The sequence below is a fragment of the Brienomyrus brachyistius genome, chromosome 12 (genome assembly GCF_023856365.1).
Source record: "Brienomyrus brachyistius isolate T26 chromosome 12, BBRACH_0.4, whole genome shotgun sequence".
In the NCBI taxonomy this organism is placed as follows: domain Eukaryota; kingdom Metazoa; phylum Chordata; class Actinopteri; order Osteoglossiformes; family Mormyridae; genus Brienomyrus; species Brienomyrus brachyistius.
The window spans coordinates 12,401,339-12,428,064 of NC_064544.1; the positions used below are offsets into that span (position 1 = coordinate 12,401,339).

Below are 26,726 nucleotides of genomic sequence, written 5' to 3' on the forward strand. Positions count from 1 at the left end.
CAGTGAGTATCATGCCGAGGTGCAGATGCAACAATCCCCAAAACTGGAATGAATTTGAGCTACAGTAAAACCAGCATTAGGAATTATCCTCTCCGTTTTCAGGACAGCGATAGCTGCTGAGGAAGATTGTTTTTTAATGTGTGATTTTAGATATATATACCAGAAAGACAGTATCTGATTTCTTATGCATTTAACCTGGAATGATATTTTCTGAAAATATCCATCCATCCATCCATCCATCATTTCCAGCTGCTTATACAGTACAGGTGTGTAATGAGCCTGGAAGCACTCTCAGGAGGCACAGGGCACAAGGCTGAGGACACCATGGACAGGTTTCCAATATGTTTGTATTCAGTATGGCTTATGTGATCTCATGCAAGGGCAAACTCCGTGTGCCGAGTGCAAAAATACCAGATGGAAACAGATGAAAATCAAAAGGAAACATTCTCCCGGATACTTTGATTAACTTTTCATAATTTCATATATTATGATTAAAAATTAAGTTGACTGGCATATGTAAACATGTATGAAAGCAGAGGAGATCCCAAATGGAAGCAGAAATACGTTGTCATGGATGTATTCTTTGATCGCACGTTGATGTTTGGGAATCCTGATTTCATTTGGTAAATTATAAAACAGACTTGCATGCAGCTGGAAAGATGGATGGCTGTTATATTTTTTTGTTTACAGTGATTAACAGACCTTACTTGGGAACTCTGCCCCCCAGGAAAACAAAGTGTAAATAACAGAATACCATTTTTGGACAGGGAAAGAGGGGAAAAAAACGTTATCTATCCAGTTTGAGGCCCCTGCTGACTTCACAAGAAGAAAGAAATGTGTGCACGCTTGACTTCCTGCCGACAGGCATGGCCTTAAATCGCGTAAATGCCGCCACCCACCCCCCTACATCACCCCGCCAAAACGACTTGCCAGTTCACCGTACCTTGCTGCCATTTAACAGGTTGCTAACGCGTCAGATCGGCATCGGCCGGGAAAACAGCCACTTGCCATAATGGCGGATCGCTGTTTATGCCACTTAGCCTGCAGTAAAGGTGGCTGCGGGGCCCAATCCGACAGGGCCCCGGGTGAGAGGCATGCCGAGGAGCAGGGCCCTAGCGTAGGGGGCAGCAAGCAGCTGACAGCCGTTTGCATTCCTTCCTGTTTTACTTCTTTTTTTACACTCATACGCGTGCCGTTTAAGGGGGCAGATTCCAGGATGCTTTCCAAGCGCACACACCGCTGGGAGCAGTGACTGATGACCTGTTTCACGTTCCCCCTCTCCCATCGGCGCGGCATCTCTGAAGTGCGTCGGGAAAATATTTGCTGATGTTCGTTAATTGGTCGTTATGCTCATTAGTATCGGTGTTTTTCTTAATCCAGCCCCCCTCACAGCCCGCATTTTTGTTCTGTTTCACCACCTACACGCCTGATTTTACTTGTCAGCTAATTATAAAGCTCACTGATTACCTGGCTCAGACATCCAGGTGGTGGAACAGCACAAAAATGTGGACTGGCTGTTGGGGGGGGGGGGGGGGGGGACTCACTACTGCTGCTCCTGATAATAATAATAATAATAATAATAATATATTGAATGATGGTTAAGAAGGGAATGATAACCACTAGGTAGAAATCTATTTCTTAATTTTTGTAAGAATTATTCTTTTACTCATTTTTTATTTTTTCATGGTCAAATTCACTGTCTACTTTTGAATAGACAGTGAGGAAAAGTCCAATAAGACCCTGCTGATGTCCACAGCCAGTGCCGATGTCCACAGCCAGTGCCGATGTTCACAGCCAGTGCCGATGTCCATAGCCGGTGCCGATGTCCATAGCCAGTGCCGATGTCCACAGCCAGTGTCGATGTTCACAGCCAGTGCCGATGTCCATAGCCAGTGCCGATGTCCATAGCCGGTGCCGATGTCCACAGCCAGTGCCGATGTCCACAGCCAGTGCCGATGTCCACTTGCATATACCTCCCAAATATAAGCAGCAGTCTGCAGGATTTAATATATCGAAACATGTTTAAAGTCATTGAATTACAGTTAATGCTGTGTCACTTACTTTCTGTCATTCTGTCACCCTAAATGACAAAGCCATAGGACTGTAATTTTCCCCAGGCCAAAAATGGAGGTCTATTTAATGTCCTGGAAATTAAATGATTAATAATTTAACTACAGGTCATGAATCATCCTCCCGTCAGGGGCTCGGATGTGCCAGCATTGGCGACCCTCCCTCAAGATTCAACTTTTAGCGTTCCTGACCGTTTTCTGTGCTAGCTTTTTAAGGGTGAATCGGTTTTCTTGTGTCATTGAAGAAAAACATGCTAATTGCAGGACTTTCGAGTTCAGCGTAAGACGCAAGCTCAGTGACATGCGTCACGCTGGCACTGCCGGGGTGCACTGATACGCTCGCTTCTCAGCGTTTTTCCAAGAATCCATGCGGGGATTGTCGTTCTTTAGCATCGGAGTGGCTAACCCCGTTAGCCTTGCGCACTTGGCGCCTCCTTCCACTGCAGGTAATTATCTTAGGCCATCAATAGCCCTGTCGGAGACGCGGCCATAATTCAGCATTTAAATGAAGGGGCAGTGTAATATTTCCCGGCTCCCGGGGGAGTGTTGTGAAGCGCGCATTCCTCTCTGCCACGCTCGCTCGCTGGGTGATGTATGGGCCGCGCTCTGAACCATGCCGCTTCTTGCCTCTCGTTACAGGTGCTGGCTTCGGCTCGACACCTACTTCATCTGGAGCTTTATCGGTCCGGCGACCCTCATAATTATGGTGAGTGGCCTGTCAATTATACCCCTGCGTGCTCCCCTGGGGCAAAACTGCTACCCCACCACCCTAAAGGATCATCAAACGCTTCTGCCAAACACCTGAGAGCAGCCAACGCACGGTGCCGTGAACCGTTCACTTCCGGAGTGACACGTGCACAGGAGCGGATTGATTTTCTGGGTTGTTGCCTCCCTGCCCCCTGCACTCTGAACACGCACAAGCTCTACACAAAACCCTGTATCAGAGTTGGGAGGCGTTTTTTTGTTTAACAGTTTATATAAATGATTTGGTTCACCTGAGCCAGCGATGGTATTGTACTGTAGCTCACATTCAGTCGGCTTTTTTTTCTTCTGTTTTCTTTGCGGTAACCAGGATGGATCTCATTACAAACTAGATTTGTTTTCGAATGTCTTTATCATTTCAGCTAGTAGCAGCACTGTCAAAAGTATATGGGATAGTACATGTAAAAAAAAAAAAACATAATCTATGTCTCCCTCGCTCTGGAGACTGGCAAAATGATGGTAGACTGCACAGACTATCACTAATTAAAATGAGAGTATCTGGAGATGACGTGGAGCACTCTTAATATCTGCCATCAAAACGATGACAAATCTATCAAAACCGCTTCGCCATAGTGCTGCCGATGGCAGAGAGGACTCCAGCCCGTTCAGATTTCCACGGCTAATTTCAGCTGGCATTTCGACAAGAGCGGATATAAACAAAGACCAGGCTGTTAATGCCCCATGCAGGCATGAGTTCGTCCCTTTATGCTTTAGAGCTTTATAGTGCCCTGCTCCAGCCACCAAACTGCAACGTTTTTGAATGTTCTGTAAATAAAATGGAGATTTTTCTCTTTTTTTTTAAATCAGTGATACAATGGGTGTTTGACCCTAAAGTCTGCTTGAAACAAATGGGTGACTGCAGAGGTGCTGAACGGCCCGTGTTTATCTTCCAGCTGAACGTGATCTTCCTCGGGATAGCGCTTTACAAGATGTTCCATCACACGGCCATCCTTAAGCCAGACTCCGGATGCTTGGACAACGTCAAGTAAGAATCCTACATGGCTTTCTTCATGGGGAGTATCGGGCTATAAATATTTCAGACAAATTGCTGTTCAGTGGCAGTGAGTCCTGGAAACTTGGTAAATAACTAATTTGGGAGCGTGGTTTAGCATTCCTGAGTTAATGTGTCCCAGAGGACCCCACACCTGGCTTTGTGGAGCCCAAATCCAGATTGTCTTACATAGCACTCTGAATCCTCCATTTCCTGCAGAGTGGAGTCTTCACTTCATCAATAATAATCAGAGCAGACACTTGTTTATACTTGTAACATGTGGCTGTTATCTGCAAACCCAGTCTGAAGAGGCACCTTCCATTACAGACTACCTGAAGTCGGTCCTAACAGGTGCAGGTTTTACAATCGGTCTATTACTCAGTAAGGCATGAAAGATAATTCTCAATATGAAGACTGGAAAGGTAGTTCTTTTTTTGGATCTTGCTAATACTAAAATGAGATATAAAATTTTCCTTATCTCCACTCTCAGACAAGACACATCAGTGAATGAACTTTACAGTTTAGCATTTAAATCCAGTACTGTTATCAGTCCATGTCAGTAAACTGTATTCACTCAAGCTGCCATATTTAATGCCAATATAAAGAGGAAAGTGAATCACCGGGGTTGTAGGAACACACATCTCACATGCTCTTCTGCTCAAACTGTGAAGCAGGTACAACATGATGAAAAATGACTGCCTATCCCTAATATTTATACTGATTGTTTCTGCTAACATTGCTTATATTATTAATGAATCAAGGATGTGACTTGCAAACACATGCCTGTATTATTTACCAGATGTAAGTAAGTAGGATTTACCAGGTTTGCCACACGTCAGCTTAGAATCAAAGGGTGTTTCACATGTCTGCGATGGAAGGATGCTTTGATTTTGGACATCCTCGTCTCTCATACATGATAGATGACGTTCAGACCTGTGATGTACATGAAGCTTTGATCTATTATCCATTCCGGTTCCTGTAGGAGAGAGGTGGCTCAGCCATGGGCCACTTGGCATGTCGTCAGAAACATGAGCGTCGCATGAGCGTTATGTGATTACGGAAGATGGAAACGGTGCGCAGAGTAATAAAGACAAACGGCTCATCAGCCAGCGTGCTGTAATGTACACGCGGCGCTCAGGCATTAAGATGACACCAAACCAACTGTATCTATCTCTTACTCATACATATATAGCAGAGAAAGTTATAAAATCCCCCGTCAGCCCTATTGGTATTCATTCATTTTCCGTGCCTATATCCATAGACATATTGCTTGCAATGCCATGAATTTTCCTGTAAGCTGATTTCAGAATAGAATGTATTTGCTTCTCAATCTATTCATTTATGCATTCAGGGTGCACCTCACTTATTTGCATCTCATTTATATCGTCACGTGTCGTGGTGTAATGCTACGATAGGACCCCGGGTCCCAGCATAATGGCAGCGGCAATGTGGCCGCGCAGTAACTGCTTGTCATGTGCTCTCATCCTGACAGATGGCAGGCAGCAGTCTGTCCCTTAGTAATCCTTTATTTTTCACCACCTGTCCAGCTTTCTGTTACACTGTCTGGACACTTTGGCCTTTTTTGGTGACAGCAGCGATGCTGGATTGTCCTTTATTTCTCACTAACCCCTAATCACCAGTAAGAGGCAGGCCAGTCTTGGCCTCCAGGGTGGTGCTTTTGGGAGGAGGGGGGTGCTTTTGTTTGTCGGCTGCGTTTTGTCCCTGAGGCCTTCGGGAGCCCACAACAGGGTGTGCCATGGCTAGCTGGGGTGGAGATCAATGTCAGGAAGTGAATGCAGGTCTGGGATATCATCATGCGAAGGTGCAGCTCCATCTTGGACCAGCAGTGGTGATGTCACTCGCTAGTGTGGTGGAATGTTCACTCCACGACGAACCAAGGGTGTCTATTCCCTTAACAGCATCTTATTTACCCATAAAGAGAGTGTTCATTTAGCACTAAACGGGTTGTTCATTTGCCCCAATCAGATTGTTTATTCACTCCCAAACAGTATGTTCCTTTGCCTCAATTAGATTATTTATTCACTCTCAAACAGCATGTTCATCTACCCCAATCAGAGTATTTATTTACTACCAGTGCTCATTTACCCTAAATCAGAGTATTTATCTACTCCTTAGAAGAGTTCATTTACCCCAATCAGAGTATTCATTTACTCCCGAACAGGGCACATTTTCCCATAATCAGAGTATTTATTGTCTCAAAACAGTGTTCATTTATTGAATTTTATGTTGTAATGTACTCTGTACTCCTCTTTTCGAGCCAACATGGCATGTACTCTACATTAATGGGCATGTTATTTTACTTGGCATGTGAATTAAGAATTGGATTAAAATAGGTATAAATTATGCTTTTCTTTTAATAACACTTGGAACGCAAACAAACAACTTCACCTAATTGCAAAGAATTATTTCTTCATCAGGCATAAATAGAAACCTTCAGATGAGTCAGTGATTAGATAAGAGCATGATTCATTCTTTGAGCACATGGTTCTGTATTGAACTTAAAAGTCCATTTCGTCTCCCTGAACTTAAACGTATCCTGCATCCAGTCACATCCTGTCACGTGCCCTTTCCGGTTTGAGCATGTTTTTCCTCATAACGTGACTGGCATGGCTGGTCTTATTTATTCAACTCCAGATATGAAACTTGACCCTTGGCGAAAGCCACAAATCCCTTATATTAAAGCTATATTAAGTCTCTTATCCCTTTTTTTAGCTTTTTTATGTGGTTCAGTTCATGAAAAGTCATCCAGGAGACAGAAGCATTACTCTTGTAATATCATTACAATTCTAATATACCACAAATAAAAGATCTTTGGAAGTGGGCATCTTCATTTGTTATTAATTTGTTTCTTTACTCCAGTGTGTTGTAAACATGTCCAGAGATCTGCAGTATAGACTCTGAAAGCTCTTTTTTTAACACTGCCTCTTGTAAACCTACCGATTTCAAAATTTGCATGGCAGTTTTCAGTTACCCACATATAGAATATACACAAAATTTTGTTTGTTTGCCAATGCTTCATTTTTTCTGTATATTGTTGTCTATATATTATTTCTTAGCATGAATAGTTTCAAAGTGGACATAGACTCATTATCTGCATGGCCACTCATCTTCACGTTCACCTTTTATTGCTGTGTTTAACTTTCTTTTTCTGTCTTTTCTTTCATATCCTTCCATACTTAGCTATCGTTTTTACGATGGCCGTCTTGTTGTGGAGTGGCACTGGTAAGATGCAGCTGCGCCCTCTGCAGTTTCGTTTTTCCAATCAAAGCTTCAGGTTATTGATTGGAAAGGGTTGTGTTGCATCGCGTCCCCCTTTTACCTGTGTGTAAGTGCTATCGCCAGGACAGTGACGTCATCGGAGTGCGCTGTGCAGAAAGGGACACGCTTGAGCCAACTGAGTTGTATGGCTGAAATTGAGATGCATAATGTAAGGTGTTTTAAGATCAAGTTTTATTACATCAATTAATGTCCCGCTGACTTTGAGATGTAAGTATTAGTTTCCTTGTCAATATCAATTAGGTTGCATTTTGGCAGAACTGAGAGCACCGATTCACTTTCTGCTTTTGAGTCAGCTGACGCTGTCGCATCAGCACACCTCAACGATTTCAGCACATGTCAGCACCTGGAAGACTGAGAAAAAACAAGTGGTGCTTAAAAACACAAAGTTAATTATCTATTATTTAAAACATAGTTGTATTCTCCCAGAATGCATTTTGCTTGAGAATCTCAGCAGGATATGAACTTACCTGGTGAATAGATGTAATGAATCTATTCAGAGACAGAAGCCGCCTTTCTTCCAAGGATCATCGGTGAGGCTGTTTTCAGATACTTAGCAGGAGCATCTCAGAAACATAAAGATTCTTTCTGGGCTCCTAAGTAATTTTTAATCTTTAGAAATGATGCAGACTTAGAAGTGGCCCTTGTGTGCTGCAGTGCACATTGGCCTATTCGTATGAAAGTCTCCAAATTGCAAGCACAGAAATCCACAGAAATATATTTATATTCCCAACCCTGTAGGAGCCTAAAGTACAGGGCCTATTGTGCTGAGAGTAGGGAGTGTTTTTTCTTTTTCTTTTTTTTGCTTTAACTAATATGTGTGACAAACAAAAGTACAAATATTCACCTGACTCATGAGTCGTCCAGAGGCCTGCAGCGACAAGAAATCAGACAAGAACTTAGACCTGAAAATGAAAATCATCACGCAGGGCATTTGCTGTATCGCCAGTCCAGTCTTATCCTCATAGCTCTGTAATTGTATATCTTCTTGTACATGTTTTTTCCTGGTTTATTTTGTTGTCCCTGTGCATTTTATCCTTCATATTTCATTCTTGTTGCCGTTTCGGGAACCACACATGCTAAATTTTGGCATGTAATGCAGTGGAAATGCTTGCTGTCACTATTATTTGGTTTTATTTTTCTTTTCTCTCTGCAATCTTTAGCTATGAGGATTATCAACCTGAAATCAAGTAAGATTCGTCACGAATTCCTTAGCTCCATGCAATTTAACTCACGTGCCATTCGTCTGCTCATAAGAATTAATGCGCACATCTCCAGCAAGTGTGAAGACACGCTGTTTCCATAATCATGTGTACATCTTAATACCTATTTATTGTGCAGAGCGATGTCCTAATATATGAAAGCCCTCACCTCATAAGCATATAACTTCAGTTTCCAAAAGAGAAACCAATCTCTAGCAATAAAGCTAAAATGAATTTTGCCAAGGTGAGAGCAGTTCAGTTTCTTCTTGACTGTACAAGAGAAGTCAACAAGCCCCTATCCTTTGAGAGCTGTGAAGGACTATGATCTAAAAGTCTGATGGAGGGATGGACTAAATGATAGATCTCAGCAGGAAGTAGAGAGCCTGCCATGGCAGTCCAGGTAAAGACTCCCCTTTGATGGCTTCCCTCTCCATCCCATCACCCTTGTTACTCTCTCCGCCCGTTTTGTCCAGGGTACGGCTGAAATGTTCATTTACACAGCTACAGTAAGTGACGGCATGCTTTATCCTCACTGCCGCAACGGGCGGAAATCATGCCAGATCCAGAACTTCGGTATATCAACCATCAGCTCGTCTGGAGTGTGGCATGTTCAAAAAAATTTTAATTAAAAAGCCAGCTCGTAAGATGTGTTGTATGTTCTCTGCTGAGCTGTCTGTATGTGGGTCAAGACCAGTTGGATCCTCATGCTTCGAATTGCTTTTAATGTCTGTATCCATCTTCGGAACACAGCCCAAGCTTCTCATATCAGATCTCAGGCCAGTCAAGGCGAATAAGAAAATCCTTTGTACTTGTTCCTTTTCCTGCGCACACCATTGCTTCCTCAATTATCGACGAATTAACACCAAACCCTCTTGTGACTGGGTGGGAAGATCTGGGACTGGCAGGGATTTTTTTGTACTTTTTTGTTTCTTCAGCAGGTAAAAGGGGAAAATTATTTGATCAGAAGATAGTGTGCTAGACCAGTGCCAGGGATAATCAAATCTAATCAGCTCCTTTGTTCTCTAGCATTTTGGCAGTAACACTTTTTAGTGCCAAATTAGTTGAAAAAAGTGAACACCATCACCATGATGCAGTCACAGGAGAATGACCTTTAGAAAAGAATTACATGTTGAATGGACCTAAAGTTTTCCAGAATGTTCTGTCGGTCTGTTCAAAAAAATGATTTTCTAAAAATTCTCAAGGTTTTTTTGAGAAATAGATGTGGCTCCTGACGCATTGCTGAGGATGTATTTTAACATGGACCAATCCGAGGTCTTTGCTGATCTCTGCGTTCTGATGTTTTTTTCTTCCAGGTCATGGGTCATAGGGGCCATTGCACTCCTCTGCCTCCTGGGACTGACCTGGGCATTCGGGCTCATGTACATCAACGAGAGCACCATTGTCATGGCCTACCTTTTCACCATATTCAATTCACTGCAGGGGATGTTTATCTTCATATTCCATTGTGTGTTGCAGAAGAAGGTAAACTTTATTTACAATGTTTCATGCAATGCCTGGAGCTCATCACATCTTAAGACAAACCTTTTGCTTTAGAGTTAATATGAACCGATATTAAGTGAATGCTATTCCAAACAACACTGCTGCCTATTATACACTGTTTGTAGTTTTTCTGTACTGTTCATTCATTTTATACCGTTTTGAATTTTCATTCATCTCCTCCCTACTAGTATACAAGGGTTTGATTACTGTATTCCCTACTGTTTTGAAATATGCTTGAACACCAGCTGACAAGCCTGCACTATACTTTACAAATGCTGTAATATAACAATGATACCCACTCCGTGTGTCTTTAGCCATTTATGTAAGGCTTGCGATTGTACAGTATTATCATCAATGATGCATCGCCTTTCAAATGCAGTGACAGCCTGTCTCAGTGATTACCTGTGTTCAGCATCTGCCTCGTTCCTAAACTAACTTACTGAGATTATTAACACAATATCTCAACTGTACAGATCCGTTTAAAAAGCAGCACTGTTTATCCAGCAAATGAATGAAGTCATTGAAGTACAGTAGACTAACCCAATCTGTGCAGAATAATTGTGCGCACATGAAAGGCTGATCACTCAGTGGAAAATGTCTTTGATTTTAATTTGTATTTAGGCAAGGTCTGTGTAGTCGTACATGGGCGACAGAAGATGTTCTGGGGGAGATGCAGATGATTTGTTATAGACAGCACTATACGCACAAGTATTATTTAGGTTTGGTAGGCTTCTCGTTTTTTTCCCTTTAAATGCCGAGTGTGTATCCTGCCGTGTACATAAAGATCATGAAACTCTGCACAACAGTCTCTTTCGAAGTTGGCATGCTGGATCAACTGCCATTGGAAATAATTCGCTTTGAATTGCGAGCTAATTGAAAATGTTACAGGCTGCGGTTAATGCTGTGTGTCCGTGACCCCACAACTATCTGAAGAAGTCAACATTAGCAGCAGATGCTAAAAGTCAGGCTTATCACAGCTTTGCTTTGGTTACCGTGTCTGACGGTACTGATTAAACACGTTGCTGGACGTGATGGGAGTGAGGTGGGGTGAGGTCATTTGACACACTCACTCACTCACACAAAAATTGCTGTTTGTTGCTTTCATTGCTCCCCACCATTTTGTCAATACCTCCTCCTCTCCAGCACCCAAACTGTTGCTACCTCTTTCTCCTATTTCTGTGATTCTATTCACTCCCACCCAAACAATACACATATTTTTAAAACTAGTACTCTGGTATAGCTTGCATTTTTTACATTCAGATTCTCCTATTTCCATATCTGGAATGCTGTTGGAGAAATAAGGACCTTTTTGAACTCCAAAATTACCTTTGGGTTTCCAGTCTGTATTATACACACAGTGAGATTAACTAACTTCTCTAGGTGGGTAGTTTATCAGTGGTCAGGTTCATGGTGTGTGTAGTTGTGCAGTAGTTCGGTACTTTGTGATTCCATGTTAACAGACGGGGCAGTAACATTAGGGAGGATGGCAGGGTCTCTGTGTGTCATAGACCATTAGCTGACTTCATCCCTTACCTCCTCAGGTACGTAAGGAGTATGGCAGGTGCCTCCGTACCCATTGCTGCAGCGGAAAGAGTGTGGAGACCTCCATTGGCTCAGCTAAGAGCTCAGTTGCCCGTACACCGGGTCGGTACTCCACAAGCTCCCAGGTGAGAGGTTCCCACACACCTGGCCGCTACTCTACAGGCTCCCAGGTGAGGGCTTCTCGCACACCTGGTCACTACTCTACACTATCCCATCTAAGGGCTTCATGCACACCTGTTCACTACTCTACACTATCCCATCTAAGGGCTTCTCGCTCACCTGGTCACTACTCTACACTATCCCATCTAAGGGCTTCTCGCACACCTGTTCACTACTCTACACTATCCCAGCTAAGGGCTTCACGCACACCTGTTCACTACTCTACACTATCCCATCTAAGGGCTTCACGTACACCTGTTCACTGCTCTACACTATCCCATCTAAGGGCTTCATGCACACCTGTTCACTACTCTACACTATCCCATCTAAGGGCTTCACGTACACCTGTTCACTACTCTACACTATCCCATCTAAGGGTTTCACGCTCACCTGGTCACTACTCTACACTATCCCATCTAAGGGCTTCATGCACACCTGTTCACTACTCTACACTATCCCATCTAAGGGCTTCACGTACACCTGTTCACTACTCTACACTATCCCATCTAAGGGCTTCACGCTCACCTGGTCACTACTCTACACTATCCCATCTAAGGGCTTCTCACACACCTGGTCACTACTCTACACTATCCCATCTAAGGGCTTCACGCTCACCTGGTCACTACTCTACACCATCCCATCTAAGGGCTTCACGTACACCTGTTCACTACTCTACACTATCCCATCTGAGGGCTTCTCGAACACCTGTTCACTACTCTACACTATCCCATCTAAGGGCTTCTCGAACACCTGTTCACTACTCTACACTATCCCATCTAAGGGCTTCTCGCACACCTGGTAACTTCTCTACACTGTTCCATGTAAGGGCTTCACAGCTCACTCTCTTTGCACACCATTCCACGTAAAGATATCACACACAGCTGGTTGCTACCCTTTAGTTTTCGTAGATTCACACCCAGCCAGCTCTTTGGTCCGGATCCTCCACATGACAATGCGATGTCTTCTGGTCAGAACAGTGTGATGAAGGAATGTTCTTTGTGCATTTAAATCTCCATTATCATCTTTTCCATCAAATTGTGAAATAGCATGCTGCAATAATAATGGCTCACGCCCAAATCAAAGGTAAAAGGTTTGCTAATTATTGGCTGCTAACTTGAATTGTAGAGAAGAAGTTAAGTGCTGGCTATAAAGAGGCAGTAATTGATCACTAGCTCAAAGGTTTTTAAAGTAAACATGTAATTAGCAAAGTACATTGTAAACAGCTGGCACTGGATTTAAATGTAGAATGAGACCTTAAATTGCCCGACCATGTTTTATCTCCTCTTTAGGATTAAAATCTCAGCTCTGTAACTATGACATTTCTTTGTATTTATGCTGAATAGAAATAGGGAAACTATAATAGCACTGGTGGATTTCTCTTAACTTGATTTAGTTGTATGTTTTTGGTGTAAAGGTTGATTTACTTCAAGTTTCTGACACATAATCTTTGTGTTTATAGCTAAATATAAATTGTTTGGTCACCAGGCACTCCATTCAGAACTGAGTCATTTGAATTCAAATGGGCCTTTGTTCTATGCAGAGGTACCACATAAATGTCAGAGGCACAGGAAATGGACTTGGGGTTGAACCGGTTGGATATGTTACAGTACATACATTCATATTCACCATTAGCACTTTTTTTTCAATAGATCTGCACCCCACAATTTCAGCCTCATCACCAGCATACATTTGCTTGTCAATGTTACTCTACACAGTTATAGGAGTCTGACAATAAGACTTTTGATTATTTTAAATTGTCAAACAGATGGTCACAATGCCAGCAACAGTATGAGACCCAGTGCTACTCACACTGTTAGCAACATTGTTGGCTGTGTTGTGCAGTAATTGTGCTGGCCACATTGTTAGTCACAGTGCTAGATGTAATGCTAGTAATTGTGCTAACTGGGGTGCTAATCATTGTGCTGACCACAATGCTGGTCACAGTAACTGCTGCAGTTCCAGTCAATGTACACAAACACATTATTATTCATAGTGATAACTACGATGTTGGCCATTGTGCTGATAACAGTCTACCTGCATTGTTAGCTGAAATGTTAGTCATTGTGCTGTCTGCACTGCTAGTACTTGTGCTAGCTGAAATGCTAGTCATTGTGCTAACCGTAATGTTAGTCACAGTGCTAGCTACCATGTCTGCAGTGGCCCAGCCTCGTAAATGCACCCTTTGGGCCGTTCAGTTGGTAATGGCTTACTTTCTGACTGTTGATGAAGCGCATGTTACATTTCCAGAAAATCGATAAAAGAACAATGTTGGTTTAAAGGACATATTTTTAATTTCACATTTCAGCAGTTTCAGTAAATATAAAACATCACTGTTGAATTCAAATATACACAGCATTGAGTAAATATGGACATTCTTCTTCCGGTGACTGTGTTTGGAGAGACTGTGTTTTATGGCTCTCAGTATGCGTCGCTCAAATCGTACATTATAATTAAACCCGTCTCAAGCTCATTTAAACAGTTAGAATTTGTCGAGGGCTTGAAATGGAAATTGCGGGAGCACAGTAATAACAATCAGTCGTTTGCCAGAGCCACTTCTGCTGGGTCTTGGCTGTCCCGCAGGTCACACATGGCTCACGGCTTGATTAATGGATTGGCTGTGCAGATTGGGGGCCCCGGTCTCCGAAGTCTCATTTCAAGGCTTCAGGTCGTTAGTTCATTTCTTTGTTCTGTCAGCGCAGCAGAAACCGTGAGGCTGTCAGCCTGGACACTTGGGGTTACTCTTCATTTTTATTTCTTTCTTCTGTGTTTGTTTGTTTTTTCATCCTCTCCACGTCTGTCCTTCTACAGAGCCGGATCCGTCGGATGTGGAACGACACCGTCAGGAAGCAGTCTGAGTCGTCCTTCATCACAGGCGACATCAATAGCTCAGCATCTCTGAACAGAGGTAATAATTGAATTAATTGGCTCTACTCCTGACTTGCTCTGCCAGCCAGTGGGAGGGCGACGTGTTGTCTTTCTCCTGTGGAACTAATGAGGATTTAAGAGCTCTCTCTCTGCAAAAGTCCAGTTCGCGTAGATAAATTACAGCATGGCAAGCTCTCACGTTACTCACCGTGTCGTGGGCATTCATATTTCTAGGTACCGGTTACCACTCCTGGATCAGTATCCTGTTGCTCCAAAAAAAAAAACAGCTTCTGAATGGCCATGAAACTTGAAAATGGGCCACATGTCCTCATCGCTCTTAGATACTGTGAAGGATCTGGGAATCCCTCGTAGTCTGACCTTAGCGTACTTACAAACAATCCGAAAGGACTACATCAAAAAGAGATCAATACTTATTTCCCACTGATAAATGGGCACATCTCTATGAGGACAGTACTTCTCGTCGTTAAGTGTTGCCCACAAGAGCAGCAGCTTGGGGTGAAGGGTGTTGACTGAAAATCTCCACGTTGCAGACTTTGATGGTCCAGCAAATGTTCTTCTGTTGTACCTTTGAGCACAGATCCCTTCTGTAAGATAACTTCTATAAAAATGACTTATATAGCTGGTTTCTGAGTCAGAAGCTGGAGGGATGTCTGAATTTTAAAACCCCCACAGAAAGACTGTAACAGCTTCAACCAAAAATATGTATTTTTCTCTGAAAGCCAAAGGCTTCTCTCTACATCAGCTGGATACACCCATCTCTTGACGGAGGACTGTGCCCTGTCCCTCTCAGTCTCTAAATCTGCTCCAAGCTCAGATTCTCCAAGACACTAATATGCTCTTATGATGACGGATTGATGTTATGCTGGGGAGGCAAATGTCAAGATCTCAATAATTATGCACTTAGCGGGGCTATCCAAAGAGAGGGTTTTACAGCTAGAGACAGACAGTAGTCAGACACATTGCTTGTTCGTAGTACATATTTCAATACAGGCATACATGAGGTGGTTAATTAAAGCTTCTTCATTCAAATGGATAACATGATGCCTCTTTGGGGTAATTTGCCTAAAATAATTTTTCTGATACATGTTAACAGCACATAAATGGAAACCCCTTACAACAGTGTCCAAAAAGCGAGCAGTTTCATTGATGGCTTTTCCCATTCCATTGTCCTGTGTATTCTGGGACATTGAAGACTCCCACACCTACCTCCCAGCTCCATGTGGTCATGGGCGCTTTCAACGTGAAATTAGATTTTCAGTTGGTGTAGTTCAGCCCTGTCCTCTCCTTTTCAGCCATCAATAGCATTTTATTAGTTGTGTATGGGTTTGTACTTCAGATAGTTTGCTAAATTCTGACAGGGTGTACCGTGTCGTGCAGCTGGTGATGTGATGCGTGGTGATGTTGACAAGAGCTGCGAGAATATTAGCATGGCAGCCATGACCACACAGCATGCTCGCTGTAACAGATATAAACAAAAAGTGGAAGCGTACGTGCTAATATCGGCTCCAAGCTAAATATTCAGATCTGGAAATATCAGAATGACATGAAGGCTCTGCATGCCGGCAGCTTTATAAGGGACCACCTAACCACACTTTCCCCTCTTTGTCTTTTTTAATAACTGTTGATCAGAGAAATAGATTAGTGAGCTTCAGCCCATGGAGTCATTCGCGGTTGAATACCGAACAAAAACAGAATCCCGGTACCTTCAGTGCTTTGATTTCCTTCAAATTTAATTAAACGAAATGTAAGGGTGTTTCAGCATGCGGCTGTCAAGCCGAAGAGACCCCACCATGCAGACCTTCTGCGCCTCCTCGAGTGTAACCTTGTTCGATGACATCATCTCAAAGCTGTATTACATGGAGTCTCAATAGATTTAAGCATAGTGTGTTTTCCCACACACTGTTTTTTTTTTTAATGTGTTAGTTTTGTTGCAGAAGTTTGCAGAAGAACTGTAAAAAACAATGATTCTGCCTCCAGCGTGGCTGGTGCCCGATCACACATCAGTGAAGTTAGCACAGTGTGATAGGTCAGTGGGTAGTGCTGATACCTCACACCTCCCAGGCTGTGAGTTTGTGTAAGCTTGCTCACAAAGAAACACAGTTCAGAAGCTTTGAATTGTTACCCTTCATGTGAGAGAAGGCCCTATAATGGACTGGCATCCTGCCTGTTTTGTGTCCACCTTACACCAGGGATGGAGTCTGGATCACCACGACTGTGCTTGGATACCCGCTTAAGGGGTGGATTATTGACCAGTAGGTGTTCGCCAACTTTTCTTGAATACCTGTCTTTGAGTTCCTCTTAAGTGTGACAGATATTACTGTAACAGTCTCTGAGGTATCAGGGTCACTGTGTTAGGTTACCTTCCCGATCCAAAATCTGCCGAACAAGATCCGACCAAGTTCATTCTCAAATCATGTGTTTAAAGTGGCCTATTAAAGAGAAACAAGCGGTGATGTCATTCAGTTTGTGTGTTTCCAGCGTTCCCTCACCTCCCGCTCACAGCTGCACATTACGCCCCCCGCCCCCCAAACACTGCTGTAAATCACGCGCTTGTCTCCTTCACACCTGCGTTTTTCTGCCGTTTAATAATTGCCATAATGTCAGCACCGAATGCAGGCTTCATCCCTCTCGCTGGATATCCATGCTTAGCTTGTCGTCGCTGTGCGACGGGGGCAAAATACACAAACAGTTTTGAAGTATTTTCCTTAAGTGCATTTGGCTGATTGATATGTGTGTCTTTCTCTGTCTCTGTCCGGCTGCTCCAGGAACCATGGCTAACCATCTTATAACCAATGCTCTGCTTCGACCCCACGGCACTAACAATCCCTATAACACATTGCTTGGGGAATCGGCAGTCTATAACAACCCGTCTGTGAGCATGTACAACGCACAAGGTGTGCTGGACAATTTTTTTTCACCCTGCGTCTCCCTCCCTTTCTTTCTCTCCTCCCCTCCCCAATACTATTGACAGCCTTATTCCTGAATTTGGCTGAAAATAGACACTGATTCTTGGTACACTTGCTGCTTTGGATCAGGGTACTTATGGCTTCCACGAAAGGCATTGAACTAAAATCAGTCTGACAGACCATCTGACAGACATAACATACCCATGTAATAGGGCGATTGCCTTTGATTGTAACCTTCTGGAAGCCATACATGCCTAACCTTGTGTGCACTTTCCCGTCCTTGAGAGTAACATGTTCTGTGTTTGTTTGTCTGTAATCCTACTTTTCATTATCCTCTTTCATATCTGTTTTAACAAAATATCTGTGGATTTCAGTGGATTCAGTTAAAAAGAAAGGGTAGAATTGGGGACAAATTAACAACAAAACAAAATGTCTGTTTTATGTTTCAGAGGTTAAAACAAAAACATACTTCATATACTTGAATAATCGTATCTTTTTTAATAATAATATATTTTCAATAATTTTAGTGCATTAAACATTGTATTAAAATGATACTTCTTCAGTATCACTGCAATTATTACCATTTAGCAACTTCTGTCAGAAAGCATTCTGACAGTAAAATGAGTGTAAAACCTGAGAGTTTGGCATGACTGTCCATGAGCTTGTTTACAGGCATGTGTAGATCTCCATCCTCTTTGGAGTTCATTAGACAGTCCTTCAGAACTTGATACTGGACTGAGATCGCTAGTTAATCTTCTCCGAGCAGCTAGAGGTATCCTAAGCGACTCCGCTGGACAATAATTCCTTGTTACCTTGCAATCTTGCAGAGTGTTGCAGACTGAATAGGGGGGGTGTGGGGGTGACTGTGAGGCACTGCACAGTAGTGTGAGGAATGTAAATGAATTTGTCAAAACGCATGCATGTCCTTTTTTACATCACCTTCACAGAAACCATGTAAAACTACACAATATGTATGAATTGTTATAAGAATAAGCTGTTTCTAAATATGACCCATAAGAAAAATTCCATATTTAGCAGTTTTAAATTTAAATGTATATTGGATTTTAAAATTGTAAATTTGTAAATTGTAGTACCGCTAGTCTTCTAATGGTCTGCTACAAATTATCTGAAAACATTCAAGATATGTATATATATGATATTAACCAAAAAAGTGACATTTATTCTAAATTATTCAAATTTAGGTGGCATAATAAATAAAATTTGATGTATGGAATTTGGTCACACGTCCTGTTATGGGGCAAGTGTAAGACGGCTTCCCAGCCACCGGCTAGGGATGGGGGCAGCACACCATTTAACTGAAAGTGTTGCTTCCATTAATGAAATATTTCAGGTCGCCGCGTATGTGTCCATTTCTGTAAGCGTTTCACTATTTTTTAACCTTTTTTTTGGAGGGGGGGAGGCCTGGAACACTTGAGATTAGCATTTTTTCATGTCAGTCTCATGCAGTAATATGGCTTTACAATTTAAAGGAAAAAAGTAAATAATATAGAAATCTAAAAAAAATATATAAATATATAAAATAAGGAAAATGTCATCCAGTGCAAATATGCTGTATTGTTTGTTGGTCTGTGGCCTCAGGAAACATCCTCTGAGTCATTTGCATGCTGTGCATCATCAATCTTTCTGGTTTATTGTTGTTTTATCTACTTGTCACTGTTTGCTTACTTGTTTTTCTTTCCTCTCCTCCATGCTGTCGTTTAGACCCCTACAGAGAGACAAGTATGGGAGTCAAACTAAACATTGCATATCAAATGTAATTGACCACAGCTTGCTTTCTTTTCACGCTGCACTGGAAAAGTTGGGGGGGTGGGGGAAGTGGGGTAGCTAGCCATTCAGTGCCTGAAATATCATGAACTTGACATAGGAGTTACCCTCTGTTGTTAGACAGCACTCCTTGGTTTGAGTATGTATTCCATTCACAGACTGCAGAGGAGAGGGCAGACACTCTACAGGACGGATGTAAATCCACTTTCAGGCACATAATGTTCATCCTTAAGAAGTGTTTGCATCCTACTTCAAGGAGAACATCCTTCTTGCTTATTAAATTAATCTGGAAATTGCGGTAAATGATACCGTCCCTAGTGCAAGAACAGTGAGACCACAAAAGACTTGTATTTACTGCATTTTAAACTGAACTGCAGGCCTGTCAAAAAGTTACAACTGGCTGGCAAACCAGTTTATAAGAATAATATTTTATTTATTGCAATGAATGCTAATTGTATTACTTTCAAACTGATTAATGTAAGAAAGAAATCTGTGGTATCCTCTATTGGACCCTAAATTTTTAATGAAATCTATATTGTGCTCAGTCTCAAAGCTTAAATGCAATGGTTCATAACATAGATAAAGTAATAAAATTAGTGTGTGAAACAAGACACATCGATCCACCAGCAAGGCCCTGAATAGGGTGACTGAAAATGAGAGATCTGAGCGCGGTAAAAGTCGGCAGCGGAGGCTCAAGCCGTCCGTGTGCCAGACCGTCCTTAGGGGTGCTGTTACATCAGCTTATTATGGCAAGACGGCCCACACAATGTTTAGCACAAATAGACAGGAACATTAATAGTAAGCAGGGACTTATGGTGCCACTGTGGTAATTTACCCTGATATAATTATAGTACATTGACCCAAAAAAATTGAATAAAATAAACTTAAGCAAATATGACACTTTGTCTTATTATACACATGGGAGCCACTGTTTCCTGTTGTCGTCTGCTGTCTGATTGTCTTGTGCGCATCATTGTGTCTTTAATGATTGTTGTGCATGAAAAAATTGTTTTTTTTAATATATATATATATATATATAGTACAACATCAAGTAAGAGTTTTATAGTATGATTGCTTTGCAAACCACAGCGTATTTACCATAGTGTAATCTGGGTTTTAGATTTTATTGTAGTTGTAATATGAGTTACCTGTGATTCCTTCAATTTGACTGAAAAGTATTACAAAGCATGAAATTAAAAATACGGGAAAATTGAAAAGCAATTCTATTGTCATAACCAGGGATGGACATAACAGGTACGCAAGTACGCATTCACCTTTAAAACAATGATACATGCAACAATCGATAGTGTTAACAGTATAAATGTGTACTTATTTTATGTATATTTGCACTGTTATGAAAACAAAATATAACGCATTTTAATATTTATATGCTAACTCTACTTCATTTGTGGTATACAGGTTAATATGCAAGGTGTTTTCTTGTTATAGCAGCGCAAACACACATGAAATAAGTACGCATTAGTCCTCCAACAAACAATCGATTGTCGCATGTCTCATTTTTAATTGTGAATGCGTACTTGCATATCAGTTTTGTCCATCCCTGGTCATAGCCTGTATTTTAATCATGAATTGCCATGTATATCAGTCATATGTACAGATATAAATTTCTCCAAAATGTAAGTGCCGTCAAGGTTTAGAATAATTCCAGATATTTTTTAAATAAGATGTAAGGATGGAATTTCTGAATGGAAGAATGAGTGTAACTTGTGGATAACCTTGTCTGTCATCTTTCAGAGGGGATCCTGAACAATGCCAGGGATACAAGTGTTATGGATACTCTACCACTGAATGGTAACCACGGCAACAGCTATAGCATGGCCAGCGGGGACTACATGAGTGACTGCGTCCAGATTATAGACCGTGGCTACAACCACAAAGAGACCACTCTGGAGAAGAAGATCCTGAAAGAGCTCGCCTCCAACTACATCCCATCCTATCTGAACAACCACGAGCGATCCACCGAGCAGAGCCGCAACCTCATGAACAAGCTGGTCAACAATGTCGGTAATGCCAATGCCAACGGCAGCAGTAAGGGCGACGGCATCGTGCTGGATGACGTCTCCTCGTTCGGCCATGAGGAGGCGCTCGGCCTGGGTCTGGAGCTCATCCGGGAGGAATCGGATGCCCCACTGCTGCCGCAGCGCGGCCTGCCTGCCGAGACCCACCCCCCGCCTCACCCCTTCAGCCGACGACGGGTCCCGCAGGAGAACAGCGAAAGCTTCTTCCCGCTGCTCACCAACGAGGAGGCCCCGTCGCCACATCGGGACTCCCTGTACACCAGCATGCCCACACTGGCCGGCGCTGTGGATGACAGTGGTGACACGGAGTCAGGAGGTGTGGTCGACGACGGCGATTCTTCTGTGGCCAAAGGCACCGGCGAAGCTGACGATGTGTACTATAAGAGCATGCCCAACCTGGGCTCCCGAAACCACATACACCAGCTGCACACATACTACCAACTAGGCCGGGGCAGCAGTGACGGCTTCATCGTCCCCCCCAACAAGGAAGACTCGTCTCCCGAGGAGCCGGCCGAGGAGCCCTCCCACCTGGTCACTAGCTTATAGACAGCCGCCTCACCTCCTCTGTGGCTCCCTGCCCCGATCTGTCCGCCGTCAGCAGTCGTAGGCATCTTTGTTCCCCCGTGTCTCTGTGGGAAATGTGACATACTCATCTCGATACCTACTGAAAAAAGGAAAGAGAAAGACCAAGTGGGACGGCCTGATAGGTCGGTGCGTGTCTCTGTGGTGGTGAGGTCAACATGACCTGAACGCTCTGGGTCTGTGTGGTCTTTCCCCCATCATGCTTTTTTTTTGACATCCCAAAGGAATTACAAAACAAAAGGATAAAAAAAAAAAAACAAAAAAAACAAAATGGCCTCTGAACTTTCCCCCTTTAGCTGAGTGTGTAGGATAAACGAAACCGAATCAGAAACTATTTTATTATACTTCAGTATCCATACTGGCTTTTTTTAAAAATGACAAAACAAAAAAAAACTTTCCGTTTGGTAAAATACAGCATGTTGTGCTGTAACATTCCTGAAAGTTAAGCAGGACGTTGTTTTCTGCAAAACAATGAGACTCCTATCTTCAACGGCATTTTTGTTTTTGTTGTTACAGTTCCAAATGATTAAAAACGGGAGGTGAGAAGAATACCAGAGAATAATAAGATATTTCTATGTAATTGTACAGATACTAGCATTGCACATAATAGTATCTTTTTTTCTGTTCCTACAAAATGTTAGTGTCTAAATGTAGTGAATAGAGCATTTCATTTCTGTCGTGCTGGTCCTGCAGATTACAGGTTCTGGTCCTGCAGGTTGACGGTTTCACTAAGGCATTTGCCATTGGTTCTGGTTCTGAAGATGCAGTTCATGGTTCCAGTCTGGTTATTCTCTCTTTTCCTAAATGCAGAAAAAAAAATCACTGAACAGACAACGATAATTTCTTTTTCATTTTTTTTTTTATTTAGCAGTGTAACCACCGATGTTTTCAAAAGAGTTGTTTGGTTTTCTTCACTGTGTAGATAAAACACGACTACAGAGATCATGGAAAATTATTTTGAAAATTGTGCCGAGAGCCCAACTTCTGAAGAATATTCCAGGTATCTGAAGAAGGTTTTTACTCCAAGCAAGTAAGAAGTCTTCATTTATCGAGGGCTTGACAGGTGTGTGCCAGAAATAGGAGACAATGCTACACCGATAAGCACTAAACATTACACAAAAAACAGTTTAATTATTAAAGAAGAACTTTTGGAGTGAGTAAACTGGAAATGTGTTTTCTCTTTTTCCCCAGAAAGGAAAAATATTTATTTATTTGTTAAAAAAAAGACAAAATCAAATGGAAAAAAATGTTGAACTTCAGGTGGTAAAGAATTTAGCAGCGCATATATTAGTTTTTATTATTATGATTATGACTTTTATTTATTCATTTTGTATGGTTTCCAAGTTGAATGACCTCATAACTAATATTTGTTGTAACAGTGAAACTTGTTTGCCAACAAATAAATCACTGATTAAGATTTACAGCATTGTTAATGTTAAAGCCTGTGATTATTGTGGCTTCTGCTGAATGTGAATACTCCAATGATCTGTTGAATTACGAAGTTTATTAACAAAAGTTGGTGCCAATCAACAGTAAACATTTTTATTTTACGTTTAATTACTTTAATATTTACTGAAAGGTTTAACAGACTAATTAGATCTTGCAAATGGGATCAAATTTCACTGCACGTCTGCACTTGATCCAGTCCTTGGCTGTTTGTCTACTGATTAAGGGCAAAACCACTTTTCCATTTTTGGGATTTTGACCCAGTTCCTGAACCACTAGGCTACCTAATGGCCCAGAGTTCTAGTTACTTTTCGAAGTGGGAAAAATGAGAATTTGACAGAGATGTTTTGCTGTGGTTTTATTGCCTTTCAAAAGGACATTGTAACTATCAGTGAAGAAAATGGTGATGCCTGATGCCTATATTTGCTTATGTAGTGCTGTAGCCAGTGAAATTTATCCATCAGTTTTTACATTTATTTCAATGATTAAATATCCACCTGCCTCTGATGCCTGGACGTACTGTCTCCTGTGTAATTAGATTATGGTATCAGATTGAATATTCATATGTCGGTATATCAGTGACAGTTTTGTCCTAATGTTTGGAGTCGGATGAAATAGTCAGTGGAAATTCCTTCTCTAGTCAATTGCCCTGATTTTTGATAATGACTGAAGGAGTTGAGCAGGTGCCTTCTGGCTGGTAAGAAAAGGTGAGGTTAGGTTACCTTCATGCTAACTAACGGGAGGTGGCGTCTGAAGAGCGGCCCAAACTCTCCTGGCGGCTACAGTCAGTCGCCTGTGGGTTTATGGCGGGAAGCCAGCTGGGCCCCTCCCATCTGCTCCGCCCCCCCCACGTCCCATGGATAATTAACACTGTTTAAAGGCTCCTCCTTCTAGGTAACAGTAGGATGCTGAGCGGGAGACCAACTGCTTGTTTGGAGACCACTGTGTGTGTGTTTTTTAAAACAAACAATTGAATGTACCAAGCCAGAATTAACAGCATTGCTCAGCCGCTACTCCTGATCTCCCAAGCAAGGCCCACAGTGTAGGGGGGGGGGGGGGGGGGGGGGGGTCAGCCTCAGGAAGAGAAAGGTCATGCCAGTAACTCTCTGATTTGTGATTTCTTTTATCACATTACCAGCTTTCCTGTGGTTCCATCGTTTGTATGTTAATTTTTTGTATTTTTGTTGTGCCTGTAAAAGGTCACTTTTTATTGTTGCTTATTAAAATGACGAAAACAAACCATAAAACGTGCACTCCATTTGACCACACAACCCAGCGTGTGCCGAGATTTAACAATGAGCCTCAGCGGATATCGATTACGTCAGATTGTGGGGAGTGGGGGGTGGATTGATTCAATCAATTAAGTCGGTTTAGCATTAGACTCAGAATGGGCATTTTCATAGCCTTTCCCACTAACCATCCAGTGCACATCGACAGCAACACCAGTGCAGCCAAAGCTTATGAAAGGCGAAGAGGTAGTACACTGTAAAGTGGTATGGAGGAAACAACACTGTTGGAAAGATGGAATAGAGGATTGCAATTCAATTATCAGCAATTCATTTACTGGACTTGTTTGCGCAACTAAATACAGTCTAGATAATAAGGTCACTGAATTCCACTGTATTGAATTTTAAACTGTATTGTAGCTATATTGTTTTCCTATTGCAGGAAAAAGTGCCGTTTTACAAAATTATTGTATAATTAACCAGCTGTAAATTGATTGTACACAAATTACTTAAGAATATCCACAACTCCTTGTTCATTTTGTTACAGTTGCCATGCGACACTGCAAATATGCTGAAATAGCCAGATTACGGGAAAATTTTAATCCAGTTCTGCTGTTTACGCGATGTTGATATTTAGCACAAAATGCACGACTACGCCAGGACAGATAGGAGATGCGAGGTGTCGTTCAGTAGAAGCTGGTGGCAGGTTTTAATACTTACTTCACCGCTTGCCGTAAGGGGGACATTTAAAAAACCGGCAGTCCCTATAAAGGCAGAATATTAAAGTTTAAGCTTCACTGGGGTGATGCTGTAGGCAGGTACATCAGACCGGATTACATAAGTGCCCAGAGAGAAGCTGCTTTTATTCCCAGCCCACCTGTTTGCCCGCTGACAGTTTATGGTAATAAAGCCCTGCTCTCGCAGTGAGGATGCACTCTGCCTTTTATCTGCCTTCTTTTACATTGACCCTTCTGTGAGGAAAATTAGTACGTATTGGGTGATCTGATTTTAGCTTTTTTTTAAATCCCTTTGATCTGGTTGGTGTTTGTTTGTGTGTGTGTCCCCACAACATGATGAATACCTATTTTTTTTTACCTTATGGGGACCTTAAAACCCGTGCAATCAAAACACTAAAAATGCAAAACCTCTTGTAATTTGTTTAGTTACCTGTGGTTGTGCTTCTGGTTATGGTTATGGCTGGATAGGGGTTAAGGTTGCCATAGTTAGCATTAGCATTTTTCCCTTAGAAATGAATGAGCAGTCCCCACAAAGACAATGATTACATTGTCTGTGTATATGTGGATTAAGTTTACATTACTTTGTGGGGGACCAAATGTCCCCCAAAATGTAATAAATACCTGTTTTTTTGACATTGTGGGGACCATAAAGATATTTGAATGCAATCAAAAAAGTAAAAATGCCAAAGTTTTGTATTTTGTTTGGATACTTATGGTTAAGGTTAGGACTGGGTAGGAGTTAAGGTCGTCATGTTGGGATTAGAGTTTGCCCCACAGGAATGAATAGAGAGTCCCCATAAAGATATAATTACAAACGTTTATGTGTGTGTGTGTGAGCGGGTATACCTATCCTTATGGGGACACAATGTCCCCATAATATGATAAATATCTGTTTAAAATCAGTGACTGCTATAGTATGAAAAAACTAAAAATGCAAAAACTCTTGTATTTTGCATGGTTACTTATGGCAGGGTGGGGGTTAAGGTTGTCATATTTAGCGTTAGCATTTTTCCCATAAAGGTGAATGAGCAGGCCCCATAAAGATAGGTATACCCTACGTGTGTGTGTGTGTGTGTGTGTGTGTGTGTGTGTGTGTGTGTGTGTGTGCATATTGTAAATGATCTTACTGCATGCAGGTTCCACGGCAAAAGAATTGCCCTTAGGCTTGTGTTGAAAAGGTGTATTGAAGGTGAGCAATGCATTTTGGAGATGTGCACAGTAGCAACCTGCAGTCAGCGATAGCGATCCTGCAGTAAAAAGATGCTACCTGACTCGACCATTTACGATAAACTATCTCCCCTCCTAACAACATTTATCCAACATTTCAATACGAATATGACAGACAGCCAGGTAATGTGCTGTCATCGCCTGTCTGAAGTGGCCTGTTGTTCTGTGATTTCATAAACAGCAAGATTCTGGTTAGTTTTTTATTACAGATAGTGTTTGCAAACACAGCAGTTGAAATTTTGTTGTACAGTTGTATCCTATAAATGAAATTTTCCATAAGGTTCCTACAAGCTAGTAAACGTCAAGCATCAGCTAAGGATTTGCAGTATATTTGTGTTTATTGTTGCGACGGTTGCTTTTATCGTGCATA

At 42.0% G+C, this 26,726-nt stretch overlaps 1 protein-coding gene across 23 annotated transcripts in view; it reads left to right on the forward strand.

Annotated features, from left to right (window-relative positions):
- The window catches only part of LOC125704608 (adhesion G protein-coupled receptor L3-like), a 178,290-nt gene extending 156,299 nt beyond the window's left edge, over window positions 1-21,991 (forward strand). For 7 of the 23 annotated variants that reach the window (XM_048970399.1, XM_048970397.1, XM_048970404.1 and 4 more), the window contains 9 exons: window positions 2,709-2,775; window positions 3,725-3,816; window positions 9,635-9,803; window positions 11,363-11,533; window positions 14,331-14,427; window positions 16,598-16,660; window positions 17,174-17,302; window positions 19,037-19,054; window positions 20,855-21,991. In XM_048970399.1, coding sequence (XP_048826356.1) covers window positions 2,709-2,775; window positions 3,725-3,816; window positions 9,635-9,803; window positions 11,363-11,533; window positions 14,331-14,427; window positions 16,598-16,660; window positions 17,174-17,302; window positions 19,037-19,054; window positions 20,855-21,684 — 1,636 coding nt within the window. In that variant the 3' untranslated portion in view covers window positions 21,685-21,991. Of the gene's footprint in view, window positions 1-2,708; window positions 2,776-3,724; window positions 3,817-9,634; window positions 9,804-11,362; window positions 11,534-14,330; window positions 14,428-16,597; window positions 16,661-17,173; window positions 17,303-19,036; window positions 19,089-20,854 lie in introns of all 23 variants that reach the window. The other 16 variants (XM_048970419.1, XM_048970413.1, XM_048970414.1 and 13 more) reach the window with 12 other exon arrangements.
- The last annotated feature ends 4,735 nt before the right edge of the window (window positions 21,992-26,726 follow it).